Source organism: Spea bombifrons, chromosome 5, assembly GCF_027358695.1.
Source record: "Spea bombifrons isolate aSpeBom1 chromosome 5, aSpeBom1.2.pri, whole genome shotgun sequence".
Taxonomy (NCBI): Eukaryota; Metazoa; Chordata; class Amphibia; order Anura; family Pelobatidae; genus Spea; species Spea bombifrons.
Genome location: NC_071091.1, coordinates 65,343,749 through 65,359,270, shown reverse-complemented (window position 1 = coordinate 65,359,270; position 15,522 = coordinate 65,343,749). Strand labels below are relative to the sequence as shown.

General features: G+C 37.5%; 1 protein-coding gene across 1 annotated transcript in view; it reads right to left on the bottom strand.

Annotated features, from left to right (window-relative positions):
* Positions 1-15,522, bottom strand: part of SLC22A23 (solute carrier family 22 member 23) — a 55,207-nt gene that overhangs the window by 18,128 nt on the left and 21,557 nt on the right. The window contains exon 3 of the mRNA XM_053466300.1: positions 12,381-12,535. Coding sequence (XP_053322275.1) covers positions 12,381-12,535 — 155 coding nt within the window. The remainder of the gene's footprint in view (positions 1-12,380; positions 12,536-15,522) is intronic.

The window sequence follows — 15,522 nt, the reverse complement described above, 5'->3', positions numbered from 1 at the left end:
GATTGGCTTTCCCACATTTTCATTTTAAAAAAGGTATTCTGTGAAAGAGGTTAGGGCCAAAGATACTTATGCAAAGAATAAAACAAAGGACGTCCAACGGCTACTTTGGCCAGTCCACACAATAGCCAGAGTTTAAACCTGTACTCAAGAATAATTAATTCATTGTAACATGGAGCTAGAGGACCTTGGGAGATCCTAACTGAGCCACAGAAGAAAGACCATATCTAATTGCAGTCTTCCAGAAGAACACGCTTCTTATAAATTATATATTTTACAGGGCCTCCATGTGCCATGTACAGTGGTTCTGTGTGCAGCACAGCGATGGGCATCTTAGGCTTTCCCTTTCATTGATATGGCATGTCAGCCATAATAGACAAGTTGCTGCTTCATTCATTTCTGAATCCAGCAGTTCAGGTCTCCATAGAGGTAGGGCCTTATCTAATAACCAACCTCTGCTCGTGGCTGCAGGGTTAGCAAATGGTCTGCTTTTACCCTTAGGTTAAAAACAGTTTTCTTCACAGATTGTTTAATTACCCCTAGCCATCATGCACTGACAAATTTGTTAATCAATGGACAACATTTCAAGTTATATATAGCTTAAGATCCTTGCGTCAAAAAAAAGTGTTTCTTTTTTTTTTTACTAACTGCCGTTTGACTGTATTTTACCTGTTCCTTTCATAGATTTCACCAAATTACCCCTTTAACTGTAATAAACCATCAGAAAAACGAATATATTAACTGTCAATTCAGCAGGATTCAGTGGTTTGATTTCTACAGTTTTCTGTATCATATACCAACAGTGAAATTCAAACTACAGCCAACGCACCAAACTAATTTCCAAATTACAAGTGTATGCTATTAGTGTATGCCAGGAATTTGTTTTTCTTGGCAGCCATATCCGAATCAAGTGATGATTTGGTAGCCAAATTAACTACCGATTTAATTTCCTGAATTAGTTGGTGGAACAGTCTGCTTATGCTCAACAATGTGTTCCCAGTGTTCCCACTGTTAGAACTAAAACTCAAGAAAAGCTGTGGAATGGTAGAGCCTGGACTAAACATATTGAGACTCATGGTCAACCCATGAGCATTCCTGTTACAAATATAGTAACATTACAGTTACCTTTTAAAGGGATAATCACATGAAAACACACTTAAAAACTATTGTAAAAGACAAAAAAAAAAAAAATAATAATAATGTACCCCCAGCCTTTAAAAGGCCCATAATATGTTTCTAAGAAACCATCTTGAGGAAGACCCAAAACCTACTAATTTGATTTTGGCCTATCAATTTAAATAGAAAATTATCGGAAAATGTTTCATAAGTAACAATTGTACAGACTATTTCAGCGATAGATTTGAGCATATTTGGAGCCGCTACAAAGCTGCAGATTTTAGGAGCTATGCTGGTTAACAGCATGGGAGAGAATAATATTTCTTAAACATAACCAAAACAATTTTGAGCAGATTCATGCTGTTTCTGCTCCAGGATACACATTTTTATAAATTGCCAATAACTTCCACTAACTGCATGGAAATACAATTAGGATTATGATCTCTGCGTGTAATTTTCACTAAACCAGAAAGTCAAGGGCTTATTGCTTATGCTGCAGACATGATTTTTGTCCTACATAGACAGATCACAAGACAATTTTGGTTGCTTTTCCCACGTTTGTTAAAAACATTTCACTTCCAGCACTGGCAAAATGCTCGATGCACAACAGGTAAAAGGTGCTGCTAAATCACATACATTAGTGCATAAAATGTTATAGGTAGTAATTCACAAACATTAATAGATCAATGGCAAGAATTGATTTCATTTAGTGATCAGTTTGCAAACCCTCTCCATCTAAAATTTTCGCTGGTAACCGATTACGTTGTCATAAGATAACCAACCTTATAAAACGTATTGGTACAGCTATTTATCAGACAATTAAAACACAACATCAATTAATGTTGCCACATAACTGCTCACTGCTATTAAAGGTCTATTATCCTATTTAAAAACGCTACCTTTCTATCTTTTGGTTTTCCACTTGAATGGTCAAGTGAATGATTTCTATCACCATTACTTAACGTTTTATAAAAAGGAGTTTGCTTACGATTACGTTCAGCATTCACGCTCTGCTTACTGCCTGATAAAACAGAAGTTACTTTAAATTTTAGGGGTTGCAACACCAACATTAATGCCAATTTTGACTTTTGGAAACCACAGTCATAAGTTCAGATCAGATTCATCTTGCCAGGGAAGTTCAAATAGTGCTAACCCTTTAAAGAAGGCAACCAGATATAAATATATAATGAATCTGGGAACTGTTAATTCACAAACCCTGTCCAAAATTTGGAAAGCGTGTTATTTTGTCCTCTCTTTATTCTCACAAAGACTGGAAATCGCCCATTCAGGGAAACAAGAAAGCAGCCTCTTTTGGATTAACATCTGGAATGCTTCCTATCTATCCTATAAACATCTTTAGTCCTTTGGCACACTGTTATTTATGAATTATAAGCTATATGTGGTTTTGAAAAGCTAATTTAGCTTTGGTATAAGCTACTATATTAATGCGTTGGCCTCCGTGACATATCCAACAATACAAGAAATTACACATACAAAAGCGTACACTTCTTCCTATACCGACAAAGTTTCATTTTCTCAAATAGTTTTTGTCAGCTTTGATCACACTCTACATGCTCACAATCTTATAGTTTTTATCTCAAATCCTTATAATTGCACCTTACATTCATAAATCAAAGCAGAGACTGGGTGTCATGGCTTTAAAAAGAATTGTGACTGAAGACAGTGAAAAGTGGCTTTTAAAACTACCTGCCTGAATTCAGTATATTTGTTCAACAAAGCTTACAGAAATAAGAGACAGCCATATGCAGTGTATGTAATAAGGCAGGGCTAATCAGCCCTTTGTCTCAGTCCCAGTAGCAGATTATTCTTAACAAGTACACCAGTTATTAATAGTATATACCAAATACCCTTGTAATATTTTGTCTACCAATCATTTCACAAATGATATTGATACTTAAGTACCCCTGGTTCGCTGTGTGTAACAAGCACATAGGATATGAGACCCTCATGCCTTCTAAAATTTAAAAAGGCCAATGACTATGACTGTCAGGTTGTAAAAGGGGAATTGAGGGGTTTGTTTCTATGAGGGACAATTGCCTAAGCAGGTTCCATTCAGTCTTACTCCAGATGTGAAAAGCCATAGTATACCCCAAAAACACAAGGTGCCTCTATCCTTCTGAAAGAGTATGAGTAAGACACCTTCAGAAGGAAAAAAACAATTGTGATATAGATATATATATATATATATATATCTATATATATATATATATATATATATATATATATATATATATATATATATATCTATATCTATATCTATATCTATATATAGAGCTCGGCTTTCGTGCCCCCTAATCATTACGCGCTTCAGCAATAGCCAGTGAATAGTGATTGGGGAGCATTAATGGAATGACAGACCTTGTGCTCCCACGACAGGACGGAAGACAGGAGTTGACAGAAGACAGAGAGGAGTTAGGGCAGTGTATGTGTAAGGGCAGTATGTTTGTGTATGGCCAGGCTAGTGTAAGGGCAGTGTAAGTATTTGTGAGTTTGTAATCTGGTGTGTGTTTATATATGAGTGTGTGAGGGCAGTATATGTGTATACATGTGTGTATGGACATGCTTGTGTAAAGGCAATGTACGTTTATAAAATACCAACACCTGGTCATTCCCACTGCTGTCAATGACCTTAACAAGAAGCAATAGCAATTATGTAATCATGTGATGTATCTCCATGAATTACTTTGAACTTTAACTCTACAGCACTTTACTTTATCTACACTTCAATACACTGGCAACCAATCCATTCCCTGACCTTCTCCCATCACAGATTACAACACCTCTTTTAACGCCAGCTTCCCTTCATTAATGATCCACATATATCAATGCAGTAGCACATGCTATAGGAGAAACATACTGCTTTAAGATATATTGTTTGCATTGTGGGTACATTATTAGTCACTCTAATAGTTTCTTTCCCGCCTGCATCTTATTACCAAGAAAGCTTAATTAACAAATTTATATTCAATGATTACCTTGAAAAAATCATACAGGAAAAATGAATTAAAAGATGCATAAACATCAAGGCAAGAAGAATTTTCAAGGTATGTTTCATTCCATAAATCAGGGTTACACTTTACTCAAATCTGTACAGACCGTAATGTCGAGGGGAAAGTGTTAATCAGAGGCACTAAAGGGCCTGAGATACAAGCCCTGCTTGCCCCAGTCTAAGGCGCAGCCCAAATATACATGGTTTCACATATATCTGTCTGTTATATACCCTGCACCCTCGGTCTGAGGAAGGCTCAGAAGAATCTATCAAGTTTGAAGGGAGAAACACTGAATCCTAATCCTAAATGTACATGCACTCTATTAGGATAACATATTTTAAAAATGTGAGCATAGAGTTACTACGTAGAATTTAAATACAGTATGTCCAGCGGGAATGCCCCCCCGAAGAAGAATAGCCATTCTAAGAAACTTGGTCTTCTTAGTAAAAATCTCTAGCATAAGAATACATCTGGGCTAAAAAGATATAAAATGTAAATGGAGGGTCTAACAATATTTCATATTTGGCTGAAAGGCAAAACAATAAGAAATATATCCATCCCGTCAAAGTCTGTGCAAGCAGACATATGTTTAAAATCTGCTCTGTTTGTTTATACAAAAGGCACAGAGCTTGGAAATAAAGTAATGTGAACAGATTATACACCTTACATTGGTTGGAGTTCATAGCGCCATGGGAATGTAAACAATTATGAACACCGAGTTTTAGTACACACGTGCCAATACAGATCGCGTAACACCCACTAAGCAAAGTATCGCCTACTAAGTACTTTCAGCGATTCATCCTGGCCTAGGCCGTCAGGTCTTGGCGAGGCAGTCCCTCTGGAACAAAACTAGGGGGCAGATTGCCCTAAGGGGGCTGGTTACAAGAGAGCCTCCATACATTTCCTTAAAAGGTGCTATGACATCATATCAGCATTCAGTTTCTTACAGACACGCAACGCCTTTTATTAAACCAGAGATGCCGACACTGGAGGGGGAAATAATACAGACTAAACGGAAACCAAAAAAATTCTGTATATTACTCATTTATGCTATATTGTTTTAAAATGTACTATGTTTGCAAGCGAGACCACAGGGAAATGTAAAAGGACCAATCAGATATCATATGCATTAAAGTGGATATGATGGCCGAAATGTCCCTTTAATAATCCTATAGCACGTCAGAAAAACTTTTACAAAGAGTCATTAAGAGTGATCACAGCCAGCAGCATGTACGGCAAGACCATTATTCTACTTATTTTACTCCTACACTGGAGAATTACTTGAAAATAAATTATAACTGAAAAAAAAAATACAAAATAGCTGTTCCCACATGCAATATACTCCATCCAATTCAAAACACAGGGCAAAGTGCATGTTAAATAGTGACTAAACACTGCTACACTGGAAAATACTTGCTACCCGCTGGGTCATACCGAGAGCATTTCCAACTAGGAGTTAATTGGTGTTCGGCTCTCCTTCAAAAAGGCTGCTGTTTGTTCTGTGGCATTGCTCATTTATAACAAATCACCCTACATTTGCATATTGCATTTTATTAGCCTTAAACACAGAAAGAAACGAATTACTTAGCCCTATTTTTGTTCCTGTCTTTGGAACATTCCTGATAATACAATCAAGTAAAACGGGGTATTTATTTGCCATCTCCTAATTCACATGGGGTTTATAATGGCTAGTGGCCAATATGTCAACATAACAGTAAGTCAAATATTCACTTAAAATGAAACTAAAAATGGAAAATAATTTTAGATCCTCAACTGAAAATAATAATGCTGAAATACATGCTTTTTACCACCAAAAACTACTCTAACTCAGCACAGACCCACAGTGAATAGCTCCTACTTGCTACTAGCTATTGCATCAATCAGTACAATCATACAACCAGTGGTGTCTAAGGGACCATCCTAGTGTAGCATTCAACCACTCCTAGCACTCGCCTGCGCATTACTGCGCTAGGGTATGACATCATACCAGTGCTCTGCGGCTCTGGGGACAAAGACTATGGAAGCTGTACCAGCTAGGATCTCAGATCTCGCCAACTGCCCATTCAGTAAGTGCTGCACAGGAGATCCTGGAGTTATTTCTGTGTTATCAGTTTGCTATCCTTACATATCACACACATATAATTATATATAGTATTTAGCCTGCAGAAAAGGAACTTTGTTACCGAACAAATTCAGGAGTCTCTTACCGCCTTAAAGAGCCTGTAGCTCTTTAATAATCAAAGCACTTTTGAAACTAAACTCTGGAATATGATAACGAGAGATCTAACAGCATACACATGAAAAGACTGCTTTTCAGCCTCCTGTGAAAATTGGCCACAATTTCTATCCGAGGCACAGTTTTCATTGAGGTGGTGGAAAGAGATATCAAGAATTAGGCAAAAACAAGAAGATTGTGGGAACAATGATACGTTCTATTTATATAACTCTTGCACAAGCCAGCGCTGGAGCAAGCTGGTGATGGAGTATGGCATACTAAGCATGTTCTCTGGTAAGGAAAATGTTTTTGACCTAAACCATCTCCTGCAAACCTAGGTGCTGGGGGGGGGGGCAGTGAAATGGAGCAAATACACAGGGGGGTTTCTGCAGAATCTCTACATGCAATTGCAAAAATGTTTAAAGACACAGGTATCATATGCTTTAAACAGCCAAATACATACATACACACACTTGCAAATACAAAAACTGTCCCTCTAACATGCACTACCGAGGTATACAAGAGAAATATTTGTATCAGTAACAGTTTACACAACACCAGAACACTTACATGATGGACATTTCACTTTACCAAGTGGCATTTTCAAGATCCTAGGAATTGGTAACACCTAGGAGGTCACTATGCAACAGGTTTTACTACTTGAGCAGAAGATAGGGGTGGGGTAGTTTGGATCTGTGCCATATCATCATATGCTATGCAACAGGTATTTTAAAATCCCTTAAATAATCTTTAGCCGTGGTCATTTAGCCTCAAGAGTAATGGTTCTTCTTGTAGGATCTAGCATTTCAAATCTCATCTAGCAGCTAAGCTATCCCTTCATTCCATTAGACTTGTAAACACAAACCATGCTTAATTCTGAAAGATCCAGTGCCAAATAAATATAATTCTGCCCACAGCAAATATATACATAACCCAGCATCCATAATACACTTTGGGTCAGTTTTATTATTTATAAAACGGATATTTGCTTATGCTCGTTTAATGTAACATTTAAACAGATCTCTTGCACCATCCAACCCACACTCATGTCCAGTCTTCTAAATTTTTAGTTCAGTGCTCAATTCCGTTTCCCATCATCCCTTACGTTATCTAAAAATGTCCATGTTGTGCCTGTTTAGTATCTTGGGCGGTGCTGTGACTTTTCACTAAAATTCACTTTCGCGTTTAAAATCAGAAAATGGTATTCCAAATAAAACACAAATATCTCTAAATAACAAATAATTCATGAAGTATCCAGTAATTATGGCTTGGCAGCTAAAAGGTACACAAAAAGGTATCAAATTCTACTGGGGGAAACAAGAGGCCAGTTTATACACGGCAAGGCGTTATCCATTACAATTGAATCCGGACACAATAGTTTTGTCCCGGATCACATGACGTACGTTCTTGCCATCAACTAATTATTAGCTACCTAGATTTACATGAAGCCTCCCCAACCATTCCTCGTTTTGCGGCCGATGTTTAGTGACCTTCACAGCTGGTAATGGAACACATTCTAGCTCAAGGCTGTTCCTATTTGCTAGTGATGTACACCCTGCCCTGCTTAATCAGATCATTGTGACATGGTTAACAGCATGATGGTAATTGCCGACTGCAAAAACAGATACATCCTTCCCTTAAAAGGAATCGTGCAAAGCACTTTCCACAAATTAAAAAAGGCACAAATGTGCCACTGCTCCAATATGTTTATTTGCAGTAATAACCTGCAGAAAATTAAATCAAACCTATCGTAGTTTGGCTGCCACAGCAGATCTTGCAAAAAAAAAAAAAAAAGCCATTTGGATAAAAGTGTATATTAAGTTTAGTCTGTTATTGGAGAATTTGCACAAAGATATGTAAAATAATTATCTAATTGATTCTCCCGGCTTAAAAGAATGAGATTAAATTACTTTGGCTCCATATCATGTAGGAGACTGCCGATGAGCGCTCCTATGGTTTTTTTTCTATGATGATTTTCTTCACTATACATTGTAAGTTGGTTATGTCTTAACAAACAGTACCATGATATTTTTACATTTGGTTTAGTATTGCATATAAATAATGCAAGAGACACAAGCAATTATGTTAAATGCTCTGCCAGTTTATATTTTTGGGTGTTAAAGATGAACTGCCAAAATCAAATCTTTGAGCCTTACTACCTAAAACTACCTTCTACCTTTGGAACTTTTATCCACAACATGCCTCAAAATATCAACATCTCCATCATGGCATTTAGGGAGAGATGAGAGATTTATACAGGTTTATTTTGCACGTAGATCTGCAAGTAGGATTAAGTGACAGAGGCAGATCTACTTTAATTATTCTCTGCTATTTGGAATACATTGTTTATGTGGGTTCTTTTTACTCTAAGGGTTAATACAGAAGTGGGTTTGTGTTTAATAATCGTGTAAGTCACGTTACTTTTAATGAATATGACCCAGTGACTCTTGGTTACTTCTTAATTTCCTCTGCAAAATCAATGTCGGAGTCGGGCAACGAACCTGATAACAGATTCTCTCAGTGACGAAGCAGATGTTTACCTGCAGAGTTTGGGCCAACATTACCTTCTCCTTGAGCACATATTTAATAAACGTCTTTATTCTATTAAGCACCGATTCATAGTGTGTATTGGAGGCTTGAACTAGAACTTAAGCGATTTGTAGCATTTGAAACATTTCAAATTACTTTAGGTGTCTAATGGAGGGGGGTGTCACATTTAAGTAACATTCTAATAAAAATATTTCCCCTTGATGTCCCATGGACACAAATTACCCGTGACCTGGCAGGTATTCATACAAGGTCACAAATACTCCCACCTTAAAGAGGGGCTATGATAGAATGAACCCGTTTAACGGATGACCATTGAAGATGCAGTTTGAGGCTTCAGAGATGTACCTAGAATTTACAGTAGACGCCTGTACATATTTATTTAAAATTACTAGAGCAGAAATGCTAAAATAAAAGTGTTTCTTTGCACTTGTTTCTATGGCAACACGTACATAGTTTACACCTGTACTGATGCTATTTAAAAGTATGTGTGCCACAATTACAGTGTTTCTTAATGAGTGGGAAATCCACTTTTGCGTTACATTCCCTATAAAGTGTTTTATATTTACAAGAATTAATTTACATGTTGAAAGCAAATAAGGGATATACTTAAGCTTACAAAAATATATTTCCTGACAAGAGGATATTCCGTCCCCAAAAATGTAATAGACTGAACCGTATGCGAACTGCGGCCATTAGGAACCATAAACACATCGAGCAACAGAATTTCTGGTACTTCAGACATGTGAATAGAGAAGGGTACAGGAACAAAAACATTTTAAAGCTCAGAAACCCAAGGCCTGTGCCCTGTTCCGTATTGTGGCCTTCAAAAGGCTATATTGTAACCAACCTTTACTGCCAAGCAGCACCAAAAAGAAAAAGAGGAATCAAGAGTCTATGCAACATGCCAACCAAAAGGTTCCAATTAAGACACTAATAAAAACGTACTGTATACAGGCACAACAAAAGCAAACATCGACCCAAGTATCTGGTAGATACGTGGACCAGTCACTTGGAAATTGGAGACATACGCTCAGCACTACATGCTGAACATTATGGCATTACCGAGTAACAACCCTATTGATTGATTTCAGAACAGTTTTCTGGAATACAATGAATAGTGGTTGGAGCCAGGAGTCATGCTGCTCTGCATACATTTATGTTTCTCCACAGTCAAATATTTTTGCCGCTAAAAAAAAAATAAAGAGTCTAAACACATGTTTTGGAATAAACGTGTGTACTAATTACCTCAGAAAGCACGCAGTGGATATGCAATTACACTGAACCCGCTATAAACCTAGCTTAATGGGTAACCCAAGAAAACACTTAATGTAGCAAAGCTTCACATTCATGAAACAGCAGACAACACCCACTGGGATTGTGACCAACACAAGAGCCTGTTAACTTATTGACTAGCAAAATCCATTCATTTTTCTTTTACCTGTTCTATTTAACCCTTATGTTCTTCTCTGTAGAATAGCTTTCCTTCCACCCAAAACAAGCACGAGAAAGACCAAACTGTTGCCAGCAAAACGCATGTCATATGCAGCAAAAACTACCTATCTGCCTTTGGTAGGACTTTAAATTTACCCCTCAAACTTTACCAAACCTCAAAGCTCCTGAGGATTTGGATCAATTTGAACATAGATCCCCAAAACTAACAAACGGTAGAACAATATGTTGTATAGGCTAATGTTATTAGAATAACGGTACTTAAAAGGATTAAACATATTTAAAGTCAAATGTAATAAAGAAGGTCCTCCATAACCTCGGATGACAGACTAAGCCAATTAACGCTGTGTACCTTCCATTAAGGAGATTACAAATAAATTATGCATTATGCAGGGCCAGTTCAGCCCTACTTGGTGGAGAAACTTGCAGGTGTTTAATGGTGAAGCAACTTGCAACTCTCCCTTTAGAGAATAAAAACTATTCATGATTGTTTCCCCTTAATGATTGGTATACTTGTTGGAGTCTATGCTATATTACATTTATCAACATATCCATTGGTGGTTAACAACTAATGTAGAAAAAAAGCTATTTATATACTTCAAAAATCACTTGCAATAGCGTTTAAGTCAGTCTTTTAGGAGACTTTTTTTTTTCTTATCATCAAGCTTTTGCAATTGAACCAGCTGTACCCAGTATTTTGAAAAAATGTTGAAGCAAATTTAGGTTTCCTATTATTTAGCAGAAAATTGAAAGGTGACGGTCTGCATTTGTAATTTGATGTCAGATTCTGTAAATTGAATTTATGAAAAGGGTAAATTTGATGTCCCATTTTGCTGGCACAGAATGACTTTGTTCAAGTCTACATGTAAATTTAAATCCAAGCGTCATTTGCATATGAATGCGGCGGAAAGCCTCTTCCAACAAAAGCTTCGTCATGTGATAAATCTCTCCCTTGACATAATAGCACCCAGATCAAAGCAAATTTTGGGATTTTAAATAAAGCAGGAATACATTCACTCAAATGGAGTGTTTCTCACTTGCAATTGTACGGCAACAATCCAAAATACTATACAAATTAAAATACATTTGAGTATTCACAAAACATACATACTGCAATGTTAAAAATGAATATAAAAACCTAATTTCTGGATACATAATACAATAATTACTTGCTTTTAGAACAACATGATTTAGTCCAACCTGTGTCCCATATTTATATCCTGCTTTTTTTCTCTTTTCAAGAATGCATTATTCTTTATTCGGGCCGTCAGGGACAGTAAACAGTCCCTTTAAGAAAGCACACAATAGCAATATCATCCTTTGCGGTTTGTGTGGCTTGTGGACAAGAAAGTTTTTGGCCCAGTATGTTCCCAATGGACAGGTTCCTAGAGACTAGTTTGGTCATTATATTAAGCACTGAGCTTGTCATATAACCAAGGTCTGCTCTTCTATAAACAAGTCTTATTTCTAGTTTTAATGTCAACAATGCTAAAACAACTTCTGGACCATGCACACCATCGAGAATAAACTTGCACAGTGCAGTAACAGAAGTACATATATGCTTAGGCAATGATTGGGGAAAAATAAGAAAGCAAGGAATCCTGGGCTAATTTGATTAAGTTTATATATCTATCTATCTAGATAGATATATCTATTTCCACACACAATGTGTTTAATATACTTTTGATCTAGATTTTGATCTAGAGAATTTAGTGTGCCCCACTACAGATTACATGATCGCTAAAGCAGGATTCGGCAAGAGTTTAGCTTGTTTAGCATACCAATATTTGCTAACTGTGGTTAACATTTAGTGTTCACACACTCCAATTTGGGGGCTTTGCCCCAGTGTACAAAGCAAGGTTTTTACACGTTTGGTGTGGAGAAACCTGAGTGGCCTCCATAGAGCCATGACCTTAACCCCAGTGAACAACAATATTCTAGGAGCCGGGAATATGTTAGAGAATGGTAGCAGATATGTCCCAAAGCATTTGGAAATATAAAAAAAAAAAAGCTAAAAGCGACAATAATTCCAGGGTACTTACGTAATGTGTACAAGGAGATGAATATTCCAGCTAAGCAAAAGCCTTCAAAGAACCTGAGGGTGCTGAACATGGTCATGTTCACAGACAAGGCAAGGGTAAGTCCAAAGATCAAATTGAGGACTACAGAACACATCAGAACAAGGCGTCTTCCCAACCTACGAAGAAGAAGAAAAAAAAAAATGAAACATTGTTGATTTAATACAAATCAAACATTATCAAGTTCTGTAAGCAATATTATACTTTATCTGTAAATACTTGTTCAACACAGCTACATGCATAACTATCAGGGTCCCATTGAAAGGGCAGCCCTAATAATTGCCTATATGTTGTTTTTTTTGTTTTGTTTTATTGAAACAAATCCTGACAAGAGGAAGTTATTATAGTTGCTCCCACTGGTAAACAGAACAAGGCCTTAATTACATAGTTTGTTCATTTAGCGCACAGAATGGTATGAGTTAGGTAAGGTGACCGATTATAGACAGATTTAACTTCCTGCAGTCATCTGTAATGGATTTGTGAATACAAGAAGCCTCTCTATGTAATAATAGTAAACATTTCTAATAACGGAAATGGCAAATTTGCATGTAAAGTCAAATGAATGTCACTTATGCAAAAAAAAATAAAAAAAAATTTTGAAGTAAGAAATGTAGGCAGTCTGTCTCTAAGGGGACTAAAAATGTTTAAAATTGCAGAAGACGCTGGCCCACTTCAAGGGGAGAGAGTAAAACTTATCCAAATCAGTGCCAAACATTTTTTTGTTTGGTTGCTTCAATGCTATACATATGTAGTTGCTCGTTAATTACATAATTCTAGTTTTAACCTATAAAGTTATTTACATGAGTTTATTTGTTGTACCGAAATGCAAAACATAATATTTTAGAAAAAGTAACAGATCATCTTTAGTGACCAGAACACTCGTAATAATATAAGGTTAAAACCCAAACAATTCAGAAAGGTTAGGAAAACCAGTAGCTGCTCAGTAATTTATCCGGTACAACAGGGAAAACTGGTTTTTAAACTTCTTGTGACCTAAGCATGTCACTTCATGTTCATGAAGCCGCTTTATACGTGTTCTATTGGCTCCAAATCCTCTGTTGCCTTCCTAGCTGGTTTCAGTAGAGGCAGCCAATGAGAAGACTTAAACGGGACAGAAGTCTCATTTCTAACTCAGATAACTACAGGATGTATTCGCCTAATGTGCATGCAGTAAAATGCATTGGAATCCCCGTAATTTAAAAATAAAAATATGATTTTGGAGACTAGACTATTCCTTCAATAATGAACATGCCATAGAATGAAACAATACTCAATGGGGAACAAATGTCTTAGATCAAAGTTAGACATTGCTCCATCATGTTCAATCAAGCTCTTTACTTCACGCACCAAGCATGACACACAGATCTCCCTTACCAACTTATTTTATTGGTTTTGATTCAGATCATAGTCACTGGGATAGAACATTTAGTCAATTAATATAATGGCCCCGAAGTAAGTAGAAAGTAGACACTACATGATGGGGTGTAGACTAGAGGACTGCATTGGGAGGCGGGTCCTGTGGGACCCGCCAAAAAACTTGCGGGCGGTCTTTCTGGGGCTGCGGCCGGGAGGTCAGGCACTGTACCTGCGGGTCCCGGTAATCCTGCGCAGTCCCGCAAGGATGCCTTCTCGCTGCTCCATTACAGTGTCTCCTATCTTGGTCCGCCCATGAACAAGGCAGAGTCACGTGATGTGATGTCACTTCCTGTGACTCCGCCTTGATCCTGGGCGGAGCAAGAGAAGAGACGCTGTGAGGGAACAACTCGAGGGCAGCCTTGCGGGACTGCACGGGAAATCAGGTAAGGAGGCGTGCGGGATTGGCCACAAATGTGGCGGGAGCGGAACACCCACATTGCGGGAGCGGGATTCAAAACAACGGGAGCGGGATTCAAAAAGCAGTCCCGCGCAGGGCTCTAGTGTAGACTAGTCAGGTCCCTGGTAGTTAAGGACCTTGGTGGAGATGAATCAACTGGGACAGAAATTATTAGGCTAATCGTTCAGCTACTTCTCAGGTACAACTTACTGATCAATAGGACAGAATTAGGGCTTCAGCTAGATCTTTATCCTCATTTATACAACTCCCTTCATTTGTCATCAATGTAATTATTCCCTGCTTACATTGTTCTATAATCACATACTATAGTTAAATGAACTATACAGTTTACCGTTCAGTGTTGTTTAATGTTTAATAAAGATAATGCATGTGATTAATATGTCCAGGGCCACATCTACTTAAACAAGTGATGTAATTTGACCTAAAACATGAGATTTCCAGGGAGGATGGAGATAAACAAAACTGTTTTGAATCGGCAGTGTTTGGAGAATTACATCCTAGCATGCTCCTACCACAATGCTGTCCACAAGGAATAGCAAAGCCTTACAAGCCCAGATGTCAGAGTTGCTCCCTTGTGTTTCTGCACTGTGCAGAAGATATATGATGCTATTCCCACGTGAGGAAGTAAGATTTTGCCTGCCCACCAACAGAGCAGCCCTGGGTATCAGGAGGGAAGGTAGTGTGTTAATACTTGTCTGTTTCTGCAAACGTGCAGGTGTATTAATAAATCACTGTTCTAAATGCCGTCGGGACAGCCCTGATCTACACAGTCATCAGAGCATCTCCTCCTGTCTTGCAGCGGTTAGACATGGCATCAAAAATCTAACATTTTGGGCACAGTAATTTACAAAACTCTGGCTGCCTAGCAAGGCACAGTTTTAAAGAAAATTCATATAGATCTATCTCGACCACTATCAAGTCCTAAAAATTCACAGATCAGTCTGTTTAAAAAAAAAAGAGGCATTCCACTAAATTAAAAGTTGGTCACAAAACCCTTGTTAGAAAATAAAACTGGACTTCTCCTTTAAGTGGCAAATGAAAATGAAATTTACATCCGTAGCTTTCACACAATACCTAGGTTCTACCAGCACAGTCATTTTCTTGTTGCCTAGTAACCTCAGTAATACTGTGAATGTTATCGTAGGGCTTCTCTATCTACTAACCCCATAAAGCAATAATCAAGGTCCAAGTCATAAAGACTAATGTCAATCACCCAATAAGGGGACACTGCTGTTTTTAAAAATTATAAAATGTTCTGATAAGTAGTGTTTA